General features: G+C 50.6%; 1 protein-coding gene across 2 annotated transcripts in view; it reads right to left on the reverse strand.

Moving 5' to 3' along the window:
* Positions 1–5,291, reverse strand: part of UBE2L3 (ubiquitin conjugating enzyme E2 L3) — a 54,894-nt gene extending 49,603 nt beyond the window's left edge. The window contains exon 1 of one of the 2 annotated variants that reach the window (XM_032397583.1): positions 5,192–5,291. In XM_032397583.1, the coding sequence (XP_032253474.1) occupies positions 5,192–5,218 (27 nt within the window). In that variant the 5' untranslated portion in view covers positions 5,219–5,291. The remainder of the gene's footprint in view (positions 1–5,191) is intronic. The other variant, XM_032397584.1, reaches the window with a different exon arrangement.
* Between the last annotated feature and the right edge of the window lie 11,142 nt (positions 5,292–16,433).

The following is a 16,433-nucleotide window of genomic DNA, read 5'->3' on the forward strand; positions in this document are numbered from 1 at the left end:
TAATCTCTGAGAGCAGGGCCTGAGCCCTGAGCATGTGCACTTCTCTTTGATGAACTGCTGGTTAGGAATCATGTGGGACTGAGGACAGACTGGTGAGGAATAAGAGGAAGCCACCAAGGAATCCGATGCAGGTGTCCTACCACAATGGATGGCCTCAACTAAGGAAGCAGTAGTGCGTATTGAGAAAAGACACACAGAAACCAGAGATAAAGGCCTAGTTCAGCAGAATCTGGCAGCTGGCTAGATGTGGGAAGAGGGGGCGAGGTGGGTTTCCCCAAGTTCTTCCTTGGGTGACTGAGTAGACAAGTGGATCATTAAGGAAGGCAAGACAGGAGAAGCATGGGACACAGGATCAGCTTGGACAACTACAGGTCTACATGCCATTCAAAGGGAAACTCTCAAGGCAGTTAGATACAAAGTCTGGGCTCAGGAGAGGTATCTTTGGGTTCTCTAAATTTAATCCCTTAGTGTTACAGCAAAGAAAATAGAAATATCTCTTGAACATTTAGTGGTACTTTTCAATAGAATGAGAATATGTCCAAGTGACTTGGTACAATACAATGCTAATTTGACAAACTCTTGATAGAGTTGTAACAAAATCAGAATAGGTCCAAGTACCCTAAGTATTTTTGTTCTAGTATATAGACCCTTAAGAAGGTCGCAAATGTTGCAACAACTAAGTACACTCTCTTTTCCAGGGCCTGTCCCAATTTTCTTTTAATGGAGAACATTTACAATGAGTGCCATTAAGGGAGGCTGAAATAGTCCCAACTCACTGGGATTTTACATTTAGGATTAAAAAAAAAAAAAATACAATGCTTTTCTGAATTCCCCAAAACCCAGTGGATTCAGGACATTTATACTCGCATAGCATCATCTGGAAAACTCCCCTCACCGTCTGACACGCACAATACACCTACCAGACACACTCACTGCTCTGTCGTGTTAATTACCCAACTTCAGAGACCATAAACTTGTACTCAAAAGCAAACCAGTTTATTGCCTATGAATTCCAAGGAAAGAACTGTTATTTAATGACTTCTCCTACTTATTCATGTGTAATTATGGACAGAGAAAGTACACCAATATAGAGTTCTGACTGAACATTTTTTTTTTTTTCAAGATTTATTTGAGGGGCGCCTGGGTGGCTCAGTCGTTAAGCGTCTGCCTTCGGCTCAGGTCATGATCCCAGGGTCCTGGGATCGAGCCCCGCATCGGGCTCCCTGCTCCGCGGGAAGCCTGCTTCTCCCTCAGCCACTCCCCCTGCTTGTATTCCCTCTCTCGCTGTGTCTCTGTCAAATAAATAAACAAAATCTTTAAAAAAAAAAAATTTATTTGAGAGAAAGAGCACGTGTGCATGACCATGAGTGGGGGGAGGGGCAGAGGGAGAGAATCCCAAGCAAACTCCCCACTAAGAGGGGAGTGATCCCATGACCCATGAGATCATGACCGGAGCCGAAATCACTAGTAGGACACCGAATGAGTGGCCCAGGCACCCTCTAACTGAACATTATTTAAATAGCATTAAAAGGCTGTTACAAATCTCAATTCCTTAACAGTTACACCGTAATAACTAATAAAATGTCACCCCCGCTTCTTAAATCCACAACTTTCCTCACTTAGAAAAGCCCCTCTGGGAAGATACTCAGCTGGAGGGCCCTTAGGGGAGATGTGTGCAATTCAGAAGCTGAAAAGAAATGATCAGACTGCAATCAATTTCCTTAACCACAGCTACAGGTTTCACTTTTGTAGCTATTTCCCTTCCTGATAGAAGCAATGGTTACATTCCCACTGTTGCCATCAATGCTGAATTTGCTGCTTGCTAATTAAAATATATTTAATGTTTTATTAACATTGTAATTCCTAAAAAGGGATGTGAAAAAGGCTACTCCTTTTGGCAAATGCTTTTTATTTTATTTTTTAAGATTATTTATTTTTGAGAGAGAGAGAGAGTGCGGGGGAAGGGGCAGAGGGAGAAGCAGACTCCCCGCTGAGCAGGGAGCCCAACGTGGGACTCCCAGGATCCTGGGACCACGACCTGAGCCAAAGGCAGACGCTAAACCAACTGAGCCACCCAGGCGCCTGGCAAATGCTTTTTAAATTAAAGACTTGATCATACCCCGCCTAAAATAACTTCTCAGCCCAATATATGCAAATCACTCTACTTTTAATAATATATCTTATACTATCTGCAGACAGTCCATTGTTACAAAGAAATCTTTGACTGTGAGTGTCCTGGATAATAGTTTTTGAGGAAATCTAAAGTTCTTTAAGATGTAATTCATTTGGGGCGTCTGGGTGGCTCAGATGATTACGCCTCTGCCTTCGGCTCAGGTCATGATCCCAGGGTCCTAGGATCAAGAGTCCCACATCCGGCTCCCCGCTCAGCAGAGAGCCTGCTTCTCCCTCTCCCTCTGCACCTCCCCCTGCTCATGCTCTCTGTCTCAAATGAATAAATAAAAAAAAAATCTTTAAAAAAAAAAATGTAATTCATTTGATTTTTCAACATATTTCTTTCATCATCGAAAACGCCTTTTATTATTTCCACTCCATGTATTGATCAACATGCATCAATAATTTGGGTTTGTTTTTTAAACTAACCAGCTTAAACCCTGACTCTCAGAGCCAATGACCTGCATCATGTAACCAGCATTCCTCTACTGAACTGAAAGAATTTCCATCCACAACTCAATAAACTACATAGTCTTCCAAGCATCCTTGGGGTAAGAAAGGGGCATGGACCTTGGGATTTGAAGCTGGGGAGATTTAACTTCTTATCTCTCCCCACCCTCGTCGGCTTGCTACTCCACCTTAGGTAGCACTCAACCTATCAAAGCCTCACAATTCTCTCATTTGTAAAATAAAGATGACAATACACTAACTCTAAGTGTTATTGAAAAGAATTAATGTAAATGATCTAGCACTTAAAAGCATTCAGTTAATGTTACATATTTTCTCTAAGCTCCAATTTTTTTGAAAACTACAGTTAACTCCCCTCTCAGACCCCTGGAAGCCGGGGAACCCCAAACTAGGTCAAATGGGGTAGACTAGGAGATACCATACAGGGATGAATTAGGTCAAGATTCCTGTCCTTGAGGAGCTCAGAACCCAGTAGGAAAGGCAAGTCTAACACAAATCTGATTGGGACAAAATCTCAAAGAGAAACACAAAGAAAGTGCTGTGGTCACAAAAAGGAGGAAACAACTTATTCTGAAGGGGGATGGGGGCAAAGGCCTCACAGAGTAGCTGGCATTGGAAGTGAACCTAGGATTTCCCTGAAAGGGAGGAGAGGCAAGGGGAAGGCAGCCTTTCTCCAAGCAAGTGCAAAGGAAGACCATATAACAACTGAGTAAGAGCAGGGGGCTCTGGAATCAAACAGAAGTGAGATTACAGCTCACTCTCCCAAGCTAGGAAAACTGGGGCAACCCAACAAAATCTCTCAGCATTCCATTTTCCCACCTACAAAATGGGAATGTCTACTTTTCAGGGAAGATTAAACATGATATAAATGTGAAGTACAGGGCTGCACAAAGTAACAGTTTTTAAAAAAAGGTAGCTACTATGATTTGCAAGGGTAGTGGGAAAATAAGGGGTAGGACGTGAGGCTAAACAGATTACTTTCAGCCAGCCTAAGAAGGGTCTTGCATGCCAAATAAGAAGTTAGGATTAACTGCTGAGGACAATAAGATCACAGAGGCTTCAACAGGAGTGAAAAGATTAAATATGTACTTTAGAAAAAGAATTCTGGTGTCCAAGAAGGGGAGTCAGAGGAGAACAGTAGTACTTGGAAAGGCATCTGAGAGATGAGGATATGGATTCTGGTAATTGCTGTAAGATTAGGAAGGAAAGCACACTCAAGAACTCCCTCTAAAGTAAAATCCGCAAGTCTTAATGGGTGACTGCAAGTAGAGTACGGAAGTAAGTGAATAACAGTCCTCTCATCTAGATGACTGGTGGGTGAATGGTGGTGTCACCGGCAGAAAAAAGATGAGAAGAAGTCTGGAATCTGCTGACTATTCTTTTGTGCCCACTTCCAATCCAGTTTTATGAAGTTAAATGCCGTCCCCAGCCCTTAGTGAACAAAAGAAAGAAAACGTTCCCAGGGAGGGAGGGCCCAGAGGCTATGACTCCAAGTTCAATGTCTAGTTCCACCAAGCCCAAGAGGAACCCCAGCTCTTTATCTCCTCTCAGGAAATCAGCTCCTGTGTCTTTTTTATTTCCGGCCCGGTGCAACCCGGCAGCACTATCCAGGCGCGGACTCACAAATCTTGGCGAGGTTGGCGCCGGAGGACGGCAAACATATTCGGGAAAGAACTTAGCCAGTTTAGCATCTGTATTCCTCACCAAAGGAGCCACTTAGCAAGAAGGCACCCCGCTGCATGCAAGATACAAAGTACCAAGTTATTTTTATAAACTTTGGCCAGTTTGGGTTCGAACGATTGAAGCCAACCCCCACCCCATCCCCCAAAATGGCACTTTTGCTTCCGCAAGGAAAGGAGATCCTGATGATTGTAAGTGGTAGGTTGAAAAGGAGACGGGGAAGAAGAACAGCGCCGCGAAGGCGGCCGACCCCACGCCTTCCTGGAGTTGGAACTTGCCCGCTGTGTGACTCTGCAGTCACAAGGCGACAGTTTGCTAGGACCCAGAGCAATTTCAAACGACCCACCAACAAACTGACCTAACTTTTGTCGCCTGGCCTCCTCCTTCCTTCCCCAGCCCGAGCCTCCCAACCTCCCGGCCTCCGGAGCTCTAAAGCCGGCGCGCTGCGGCCCAGGGCGGGGCGGCTCCGCGGCGCGGGCTCCCGGCCGGAGCTCCGGCGCTCGGGCCTGCCCCGCGGGCGCCCGGTTTGGGACCTCCCGGCCGGGCCCCCACATCAACGCCGCCCCCGGTCCGGGAGGCGGCCACCGTGAGGAGGACCTGGCCCGGTTCCGGGCGGAGGGCGACGTGAACGCCCGGAACCGGGCGGAGGGGCCAGCGGCAGCTCCCAGCGCGGCCTGGCGCTCCCGCCCAGGCTGCGGCCTAGGCGGCCCCGTTACCTCCCTCAGCCCGCGTGCGGGCAGGGGGGCGGTGGGGCCACACAGGGACGGGAAACCGAGCGGCGACGCCCCGAGGAGTCCCGGCCCGCCGCGGGGACGCCGGGCCGGGACGCCGCCCCCCCCCTGCCCGGCCGGCGCCGGAGAATGGCTTTTACCTTCATCAGCCTCCTGCTGGCCGCCATCTTGGATCTGGTGCTGCTGCTTTCCCAGAATGCATCGCGGTCCGCCGGGCGGCTGCACCCCCGCACTTCCTGGAGCGGGGGAGGGGCGGGCGACGTGCGAAGTGCCTACTGTGTGCCACTACGGTACTGGGCGAACACAGATGAACGGGACTGGCAGTCACCCTGCCTTTACTGGATGTCCAATCCGGAGGCAATTACAAAAGTCCTTGGCACATAGTAGGTGCACAATAAATATTGGTTGCATAAGATCATTGAATAACCAAGATTATTTCTGACACTGATAAGTGCTGTGAAGAAAAGGAAACTGAGGGGCGCCTGGGTGGCTCAGTCAGTACAGCGTCTGCCTTCGGCTCAGGTCATGATCCCAGGGTCCTGGGGTAGAGTCCTGCATGGGACTCCATGCTCCGCAGGGAGCCTGCTTCTCCCTCTCCCTCTGCTGTTCCCCCTGCTTATTCTCTTTCTCTCTCTCTCTCTCTCTCTCTGTCAAATAAATAAAATCTTAAAGAAAAGAAAAGAAACCTGGGTGAAACCTAGTTGATGGGAAAGTGACTGTGGGAACCTACTTTTTTTTTTTAAGAGTTTATTTATTTATTTGACAGAGAGAGATATAGCGAGAGAGGGAACACAAGCAGGGGGAGTGGGAGAGGGAGAAGCAGGCTTCCCGCGGAGCAGGGAGCCCGATGCGTGGCTCGATCCCAGTACCCCGGGATTATGACCTGAGCCGAAGCCAGAGTTTAACGACTGAGCCACCCAGGCGCCCCAGAGACCTACTTTTTAAAAAAAAAAAAGATTTTATTTATTTATTTATTTGAGAGAGAGAGCAGCACGAGAGGGGGGAGGGTCAGGGGGAGAAGCAGACTCCCTGCTGAGCAGGGAGCCCCATGTGGGACTCGATCCTGGAATTCCAGGATCATGACCTGAGCGGAAGGCAGTTGCTCAACCAACTGAGCCACCCAGGCACCCACTGGAGACCGACTTTTCATTGGGAAGTCAGGGAAGCCTCACTGAGGAAATAGTAAAGTAACAGCTAACACTGGAACCTCTATTGCCAGCTGCCCCCTCCTGTGCCTTATTTTCCTTAATCTTTGAAACCACTCTATGAGATGGCTACCATTAACAACACATCTCACAGGAAACAGAAGCATAGAGAAGGCCAATGATTTGCCCAAGTTCATGCAGCCGGCTAGGAACAGAAACTGACCTGCTGGCTTCAGGGCCAACTCTGGAACTTGAAGGATGGGATGGAGCAGCTGAGAGACTGGGAGGAGATTGTTTCAAGCAGGAGAAAAGACACTGGCAAAGGCCATGAGGCTGTCTGGTTGGCCAGAATGGAGTAAGAAGTTAATAGGGAGCAAGGGAGGCAGGTGATAGACCAGGACAGCCTTAAAAGAACAGGAGGGGTTTGGCTTTTCTTCTATACTCTGCGAGAGACCTTCGGTGGATGTGTGTAGCAGCCACATCGTCAGATGTACGTGTTTAAGGAAAGTACTATGACTGGAGAATGAAGAATGGGGAGGGATAAGCAGGGGAGTAGGGGCCATTTGGAAGCCTACTGTAGCCAATCGGCAAAGCTGATGGTGGTTTGGACGCCAGGTAGCAGTGCAGGCAAAGAGAAGGGTCCAGGGGCGCCTGGGTGGCTCAGTCATTAAGCGTCTGCTTTCAGCTCAGGTCATGGTCCCAGGGTCCTGGGATCGAGCCCCGCATCGGGCTCCCTGCTCTGCGGGAAGTCTGCTTCTCCCTCTCCCACTCCCCCTGCTTGTGTTCCCTCTCTTGCTGTCTCTCTCTCTGTCAAATAAATAAATAAAATCTTAAAAAGAGAGAGAGAGAAGGGTCCAGCTTCAGGACACATTTAGGCCTTGTGAAGGAGTTTTTCTCCATTCTAACAGCAATGAGTTTCCCATGAAAGGAGAGAAGAAAAGAGAACTGGAGATTATGTAGCCTGGAATGGGGTTGGCCTTCCACACAGTGTTCTCGGAGCCCAGGCTTGACATGGGTTGGGGGGGACAAGATGACAAGCTTCATGCAATCAAGGTTCTGTCTGCCTTTTATCTCCCCCCACCCAGGGCTGGCATGCAGTGGGTGTTCAATAAACATTCAGCAGATGTGTGAGGGACTCCATCAGCTAGCTCCCTAGAAGCATGGGGGACTTGGAAGTCTGGCCTAGTGACTGGCTCCATGCTCCTACTGTGTACACTAAGCCTGGTGCTATATAGGTCCAGGTCAAAGAAAGAACACAACTTTCTTGGGACCTACCTCCTCCTATAGAGAAACACAGAGGGAAAGGGAGCCCCGCCCTGAAGAATTCCAAGTCGGTTGGAATGCGCAGTGCATACCCTTAACCTGGACACGTGAAACTAGGAATGGAAGGGGAAGTCAGGAGAGGCCAAGTGCCAAGAACTAGCCTCTGCCATGGCATCTTCCTATGCCCTCACCATCACCCTGCAAGATTGCTTCCTCGCAGGTGAGGAGCAAAGGCTCTGAGCAGCAGAGTACCATTGTTAAACAAGCACGCAGAAAATGTACCCAGCCCCAGTGGAAAAGATACCTGGTCTGTGGGGCCCCTCTCCTGCTCTAAAACTTTTATTGCTCTCCATGGCAGGCCTGGCTTCTGGTTACACCAGCCCCCTTCCACTGAGACAAACCATGTTCATTTGGACCTGGCTTTTCATTTGGACCTCACTTCCCTGAGCCTTCCATTAAAAGTGGCCTCTTCCTCCTCTTCTTCCAGTCCTCGTCCTCTTCCTGGACTATCCTTTGGCTAGAACTCACCACATGCTTCTTCTTCTTCTCCCAGTCAGCACAGGGTCTTGGGTGCTCACCTGCTAGAGAGGGAGATACAAAGGTGGCACCTGCCCTCAAGCAACTTGCAGCATCCTGGGGAGGCACTGAGAAGAACGCCAGAATGTGGCAATGGTCGGGTGAGGTATGGGAGCCCAGGGGAGAAGCCTGATAGGGGCTGAAGAAGGGGCAAGGGATGGAAGGAGCTCCTCGGCAGGCTGACTGTATGCCTGGCACTGGGCGCTGCACATTTACACCCACCACCAAGTTCACTGGCACCACAGAGCAGTGCTAGGATGTTCCATTTCACAGGTGAGGAAGCCAAGGCCCTGAGAGTGGTAGCTTGCCCTTCATCACCCTGCTAGGAAGAGGGGCTCCAGAAGTTAGACCCTGATCTGGTTCATGCTGGTGAGCCTCTGCCTTGACCTCCTTCTGCTGGCCCAAAACCTCACATCCTACATCTCTCCCTTCCCAAGACCAGTGCTCCCACCACACCACACCCCCTGCCTCTGTCCTTGCTGCTCCTTTGTCCTCTGTCCTTTGCCTGTGATGCCTTTGTCATTCTTTCCCAGCAACACCACCTTATCCATCTGGCAAATGCTAATTCTTCTCCTTCTCCTCCTCCTCCTCCTCCTCCTCCTCCTTCTTCTTCTAGTAGGCTCCATGCCCAACACAGAGCTCAACATGAGACTTGAACTCACAACCCAGAGATCAAGACCTGAGCTCAGATCAAGAGTCCGACTGAGCCAACCAGGCGCCCCAAGTGCTAATCATTCTTGAAGACTCAGCTTACAATGCTTGTTCACTTGGTTGACCTGACAGCTGGGTTCCCGTGAGTGCAAATGTACAAGTGTTCTATTGACTCTCCCAACAGCCCTCTGAGGTCAGAACTGTTATCAGCCCCATTTGCAAAGGAAGAAACTGAGGCTCAAGGGGTCAATTTTCAGCCACCCGGCTGGTCAGAGGGTCAAGCCCAAGTTGGCTCTTCGACTGTGAGGGGGAAACTAAGGTCTGGAAGGCTCAGCTGACCTAATGGGCTCCTTCTTTCCCTTCTACCCTCCCTCCCAACCTCCCTGTTTCCTTCCATCCTCCCTTCACAAATCCCATTGGGGGTTTGTGCTTAGTGAATGAGGAAATTCACATGGTGCCTGGCCACCCTGCCCTGACTAGATTGGGTACTCAACAAACAGTTGGTGAAGGACTGTCCCTTGGGGGTGCCTGGGTGGCTTAGTCAGTTAGGCGTTTGATTCTTGATTTTGACTCAGGTCATGATCTCAGGGTCATGAGATGGAGCTCTGCATCGGGCTCTACGCTCAGCAAGGAGTCTGCTTGAGACTCTGTCTCTCCCTCTCTCTCTGCCCCTCCCGCCGCTCTCACGCTCTCTCTCTCTAAAATAAATAATTCAAACTTTGAAGTGAAAAAAAAAAAAAAAAAAAGACTGTCCCTGACTTAGAGCAATAGCCAAATGACTGGACCAAAGGTATTGCCACTGGTGTCAGGAAGAAGGTAGATCAGGCCTTGTGCTTCAGGCTGCCAAAGGAGGGCAGATGGAAGAGGTGCAGAGGGGAAAGAAGTGGAAATGGCAGAAGATGGAAGCTAGGGGGCGCCTGGGTGGCTCAGATGGTTGGGCGTCTGCTTTGGGCTCGGGTCATGATCCCAGGGTCCTGGAATCGAGCCCCACATCGGGTTCCTGGCTCAGCGAGGAGCCTGCTTCTCCCTCTCCCTCTGCCTCTCTCCCTGCTCATGCTTTCTCTCTCTCTCTCTCTCTCTCTGTATCTCTGTGTCTCAAATGAATAAATAAAATATTAAAAAAAAAAGAAGAAGATGGAAGCTAGGTCTGTCCTGGAAACAGTGCATAGCTGGAAACATTGATGCTGCCAACAGCCACCGGGTCTTCGGGAAGGAGCGGCCATTTGTCTGAAGGCTTGCGGATGACAGTTCCACTCAGACTGCCAGAGCCAGTGGGCCAGGCTATAGCGGCACCAGTTCAGACTTGGGTCATACAGGCATGGGCACAAGTCCCTGTGTGACCCTGAGCAGTTTGCTCCTCTGGAGAGGACAGAGCCAGGCTCCCCGACTATAGGGAGGGCTCCAGGAGAAGGCCCACAACATGTAGGTAGGAGCAGGCTGGCCACCCACAGGGACACGTGCCTGAGGAGCTGGGCCAGTGCTGCTGGGAGGGAAAGACCAGCCCAGCAGGCTGGGGAGCCCTAGCCAGAGAGCGAACACACTTGTCCTTCCCTCCCTAGGAGGGCATGGAGTAGGCCAGACACGGCCTCAGGGCCTGGGAGGTGGACCCAGACAACAGCATGGGTCCTCCCCAGGTGCCCAGCCCCGTCCAGGAAGGGGCCAGTGCTGGGGGTTCCAGGCCTACCCACCACTTAGAGGGAGAAGACCTGGTCGGGCCCCTGCTGAGTGACCCTTCCTTCCCCCTCTGAGCTCCTGTTTCTCTTCAGGCCACTGAGGACTGGGACACAATTGCGAAGAATCAATGTCAGACCCTCATGGGCGTGCCCTGGGTGGGGCGGGCATGGGAGCGAGTAGCGCAGGCAGCCAGACCACAGAGCGCTGGGGGCTTGGCAGGTCCTACTGCTGAAATCTGATCTCAGCTCTGGGCAGCCCTCCTGCCCTCTCCTGCCTTGGCTCCCAAGGAAGCCTGCTCTGGTGGGCTCTTCGCCCCATTGGCACCATACCCCACACTCACAGCCCCCTGCCCATGATTCACATTTACTACAGTCCTTTGCCATTATCTGTGTTTAACCTCTGTGTCCTCCCCTGGACTATAAATTCCATGAGGACAGAGACCACACCTGGCCTGCATGCCTCTGTCTTCTTCAGTCACGTATTTATTGAATATGTGCTAGGCACTGTTTTAGATGCTGAGGAGACATCAGAGGACAGATAGGAAACACATTGACCCAGGGGCGCCTGGCTGGCTCAGTCGGAAGAGCATGCAACTCTTGATTTCGGGGTCGTGAGTTCGAGCCCCACGTTGGGTGTAGAGATTAATTAAATAATAAACATGGGGTGCCTGGGTGGCTCAGTTGGTTAAGCGTCTGCCTTCGGCTCAGGTCATGATCTCAGGGTCCTGGGATCGAGCCCCGCATCGGGCTCTCCACTCAGCGGCGAGTCTGCTTCTCCCTCTCCCTCTGTGCTCTCTCTCACTTTCGCTCTCTCTCAGATAAATAAAATCTAAATAAATAAATAAATAAACTTATTACATAAAATGAAGAAAAAACATGTAAACAAGTAAAGAAAACCCTTTGTTTAAAGAAAGAAAAAGGAGCACCTGGGTGGCTCAGTCGTTGAGCATCTGCCTTTGGCTCAGGTCATGATCCCAGGGTCCTGAGATCAAGCCCCGCATCAGGCTCCCTGCTCCGTGGGAAGCTTGCTTCTCCCTCTCCCACTCCCCCTGCTTGTGTTCCCTCTCTCGCTGTCTCTCTGTCAAAAAATAAATTTAAAAAAATCTTTAAAAAAAAGGAAAAAGACGGGGCGCCTTGGTGGCACCGTTAGTTAAGCGTCTGCCTTCAGCTCAGGTCATGATCTCAGGGTCCCAGGATCGAGCCCCATGTCGGACTCCCTGCTCAATGGGGAGTCTGCTTCTCCCTCTCCCTCTGCTGCTCCCCCTGCTTGTGCTCTCTCTCTGACAAATAAATAAATAAGATCTTTAAAAAAAAAAAAGGAAAAAGGAAAAAAAGAAAAAGAAAAGGAAACACATTGACCCAAAAATAAGGGATGTAGAGTGGAAGCTGGGGCTACAGGGGTCTGTCTGGAAGCTTAAAATCCTCCAGTCGGGGGTGCCTAGGTGGCTCAGTCAGTTAAGCATTTGACTCTTGATTTTGGCTCAAGTCTTAATCTCAGGATCCTGGGATCAAGCCCCACATTGGGCTCCACACTCAGCGCAGAGTCTGCTTCTCTCTCTCCCTCTGCCACACCCCCCACTTGTGCGCTCTCTGTTTCTCTCTCAAATAAATAAATGGGAAAAAAAAATTTTTTTAATCCTCCCGTGGGCTGGCTCTCTGGATGGAGTCTTCACCTCTCACGAAGGCCAGGCAAGCTCTGCAAAGCTCCAGGAATGGGTGGCAGAGCTGAAACAGGGCCAGGCCAGGTCGGCAGAAGAAGGATGTGAACCAGATTGCCCAGGATCACATACCCCATAATCACATGGTCCAAAGGTCACAGACCGGTGCTGGGGGGAGAGGCAGCATGGAGTATAAGGCTGGTGATGTGGGGTAAACTAAGATGTGAGGGGCACAGGTGCCTTCTCTCGGGGTCAGTGGAATCACTGAGTGTCAGGGCAATGTGTGTTTGCATGTAATAGAAGGGGCTCTAACCCAGAGGTTTCCAAACTTGCTTCTAGCGGTATACCTCTTTATTAAGCCAAAGTCTTCCTTAGAACCTGAAGAATGACACTAACAGGGGCTCCTGGGTGGCTCAATTTGTTAAGTGTCTTCGGCTCAGGTCATGATCCCAGGGTCCTGGGATCAAGTCCCGCGTCAGGCTCCTTGCTCGACAGGGAGCCTGCTTCTCCCTCTCGCACTCCCTCTGCCTGCCGCTCCTTCTGCTTGTGCGCATGCTCTCTCTTTTAAATAAATAAATAGGGGCACCTGGGTGGCTCAGTTGGTTGAGTGTCTGCCTTTGGCTTGGGTCATGATCCCAGGGTCCTGGGATCTAGCCCCACGTCCGGCTCCCTGCTAAGCAGGGAGACTGCTTCTCACTTTGCCCCTGCCGCTCCCCCTGCTTGTGCACTCTCGCTCTCTCTCTGTCAAATAAATGAATGGAATCTTTAAAAAAATAATAATAAATAAGGGCGCCTGGGTGGCTCAGTTGGTTAGGCGACTGCCTTCGGCTCAGGTCATGATCCTGGAGTCCCTGGATCGAGTCCCGCATCGGGCTCCCTGCTCAGCAGGGAGCCTGCTTCTCCCTCTGACCCTCCCCCCTCTCATGTGCTCTCTCTCTCTCATTCTCTCTGTCTCAAATAAATAAATAAAATCTTTAAAAATAAATAAATAAATAAATAAATAAATAAATAAATAAATAAACAAATAAATAAAATCTTAAAAAAAAGAATGACACTAACAAGTGAACATGCTCTGTTGAAGCAGGTAGGGGCAGTGTTTCTTCTTCAGCGCCAGGCACATTCCCCCACTCCAACAATCCTACAATATTTCTCAGGAACCCTGAGGCTCTAAGGAACCCAGTTTGAAAACCACCCATGTAATCCATCTCTTTCATATTATAGGCAAGAAAGCTGAGACCCAGAGAATGCATCTACATGGTCTGTGCTCTCCCTGAGCTCAGAGTTGATGGGGGTGACAGGCAGGTCATTAACAGTCACTGTACAACAGGATGAGTGTGGGGGTAGCAGAAGCCTGGCATTGCAGAAGCCCTGGTTTGCTCATCCACTCAACCACATCCTAGAACGCCTCTGACATGCCACAGGTGGTGCCAGCCCAAGCAGCAGCTGGATGGTGACTGCGGGGTTCCCAGAGATCAACCCAGGGTCCTCTTCCTTGGCAGCAGCCTGCTCTCCCGCCCTAATGGTTGGAGGTCCCTCTAGAAGCCGAAGCAGACATCCAGGCTGTGGAGCACCCCCCACCGCTGCCTTGAAGTGACAATCCAGCTCTAGCCGCAGCTGCCCGTGTGCCCCCACCAAGCCTCGGGTTCTCCTCTGTCAAACAGAGCTGCAGTGAGGATTCCATGAAGATACTCTGCCTGTGGCTGCCACATCCAGTGGCCCAGCGCCAGTTCGAGGCTAAGGCCATCCCTGCATCACTCCACCCCCCATATCCACATCGCCTCTCTAAGAGAACATCTGGAGTCACAATTCTCTGTGTTCTTGTTACATATCACTGCCCAAAGGTATCGATCTCCCACGGTGCACCAGTGGTTCAGGGGAACCAGATTTGAAAAACGTGAGTAGAACAGAAAGGGTGGAGCCCACAGAGCCACATGCTGAATGAACAGGACATGTGCTTCTCTGAGCCTCTGTCTCCCCACCTGTGAGATGGGGCCAAGGTCACCTGCCCACCTATCTGGGGAAATGACTGTGTGACAGGGCCTGAAACATAGAGAAGCCATAGATTCCATAGACAGAGAAGCAAAGGGGTCTCTAATGTGACCACAACATCAGGGTCTAGATGCAAACAGCCAGGTATCGATGTCCATCTGCCTCTCCCAGGAGCCGCTTGGTGCTGGGACAGGAAGAACAGGGAGGAGCCGGACTTAAGTAGGGCTCCTGATCTCCCCAGCCACATAGGTGGCCAGGCCTGGAGAGGCCATGAGTGTGTGTATGTATGTGAGTTACACAGCTTTGGATCCTGCCAACATCTCTAATGAGGACTGGCCCTCACTCCAGCCTAAGGTGTCTGCCCAAGGCCCTGATAGGCAGCCCAGAGCCTGGGGCTTCAGCCCTTGATGCCAGGTGGTACCTGAATGTGGGAGGTAGGCAGGCTGGGTGGCCTGGTTGGACAGGGCCCTTCCTGCTTGCCTATCCCTCCTTTTTGGGGAGGGACTTTTCACTTACTCCTTCTTTTTTTTTTTTTTTTTAAAGATTTTATTTATTTATTTGAGAGAGAGAGAATGAGAGAGTACACATGAGAGGGGATAAGGCCAGAGGGCAAAGCAGACTCCCTGCCGAGCAGGGAGCCCGATGCGGGACTCGATCCAGGGACTCCAGGATCATGACCTGAGCCGAAGGCAGTCGCTTAACCAACTGAGCCACCCAGGCGCCCTCACTTACTCCTTCTCTGAAACCACTCTGGGCAGGGACACTAATATATATCAGATACATCCCTATTCCAAATGGAGGGGTGCCAGGTAGGGTAATAAGGGCTGTAGAGTTCTTGGGGGCCCAGACCCAGCCCGGAGAGTCAGAGAAGGCTTCCTGGAGGAGGAACGGCTAAGCTGAGGCTAAAGGACAAGACAAGGTTAGCACTAGGTAAGTGGACAAAAACTCTTGCTTCACTGAGGCTTGAGACCTCTCATCTGCAAAATGGGTGGTGTAAATAATGAATGGCAAGCATTTAGTACTGAGCATGGCACATAGTAGGTTTTTGGTCTGCAGGCGGCATTGTTATTTTTGTGTTGAGCAATGTAGGCATCCCAGGCAGGGGGAAAAAACACATGCAAAGGCCCAGAAGCCTTTGAGGCTGGGGATTCTTTAGATTCCTGGAAGAAGCTTGTGAGAGTCTAGGCCAAGCCCTGGGTGGGAAGATGAGAATTTACACAGACCTTGATGCACCTCCTATTGCACACCTGGCTGCCAGCTGACAGAGTCCTGGTGTCTCTCTCTCTCTAACCATGGAAGGCCGGTGTTATCAAAACATCCATTGTGTAGAGGCCAGGAGAGGTGAAGTAGTCAGCCATGGTCACTCAGCCAAAGAGTGGCAGAGCCTGGATGGACACCCAGCTCTCTGAGGCTTCCCTTCTGCCATGAGAAATCCGGAGTGTGTCCCAGGGAGCACAAAGGGTACCTGTGCTCTCTCTACCACAGTCGCCCTGACTGGCCTCAGCCAAATCTCTGCTTGCCCACCTCAGGTTCTCTAGCTGCAAAAAAGGGATGGGGATTAAAATCAGTGAGCTGGGATGCCTGAGTGGCTCAGTCGGTTAAGCATCTGCCTTTGGCTCGGGTGATGGTCCCAGGTTCCTGGGATCAAGTCCCACATTGGGCTCCCTGCTCAGTGGGGAGCCTGCTTCTCGCTCTACCTCTGCTGCTCCCCCTGCTTGTGCTCTATGACAAATAAATAAATAAAATCTTTAAAAAAAAATAAAATAAGGGGCGCCTGGGTGGCTCAGTCAGTTAAGCGGCTGCCTTCGGCTCAGGTCATGATCCCGGGGTCCTGGGATCGAGCCCCGCATCAGGTGCCTGCTCAGCAGAGAGCCTGCTTCTCCCTCTCCCTTGGCCTGCCGCTCTGCCTACTTGTGCTCTCTCTCTATCTCTCTGTCAAATAAATAAATAAATAATTTTTAATAAATAAATAAATAAAATAAAATAAAATCAGTGAGCTGCAACCAGAGCCTTGCTCTGTTCTAGGCACTGTGTGCTCCCACCTTAGTAAAACCTCACAAACCAAAGAAATGGATGCTCAGAGAGGTCAGGGAACTCCAGGAGGTCACATAGCACAGAAGGGGGCTGCATTATTAGCCCATTTTACAGATGAGGACGTGGAAGTGGCACAAGAAGCTGAAGGACTGTTTGACTCCAAAGGCACACCAACCCTAACCATCCGGCCACATGGCCCCTTGGAGAGCCCTGGAAAGTTCTCTGACCTTGCTACCCTCAGGGAGATGGTGTCAGGAAACAGCTGGGCACATAAACATCTGTGCCCTTACCTTTTGGAGAAGCAGGAAGCCCTGAGCACTCATGGGCCAGACAAAGGGTGGGCTGGGCACCTATGGCATCCCCATTCTCTCACCTCCCTCCCAGGCCAGCTCC

Source organism: Phoca vitulina, unplaced genomic scaffold, assembly GCF_004348235.1.
Source record: "Phoca vitulina isolate PV1807 unplaced genomic scaffold, GSC_HSeal_1.0 scaffold100, whole genome shotgun sequence".
NCBI classification, from domain to species: domain Eukaryota; kingdom Metazoa; phylum Chordata; class Mammalia; order Carnivora; family Phocidae; genus Phoca; species Phoca vitulina.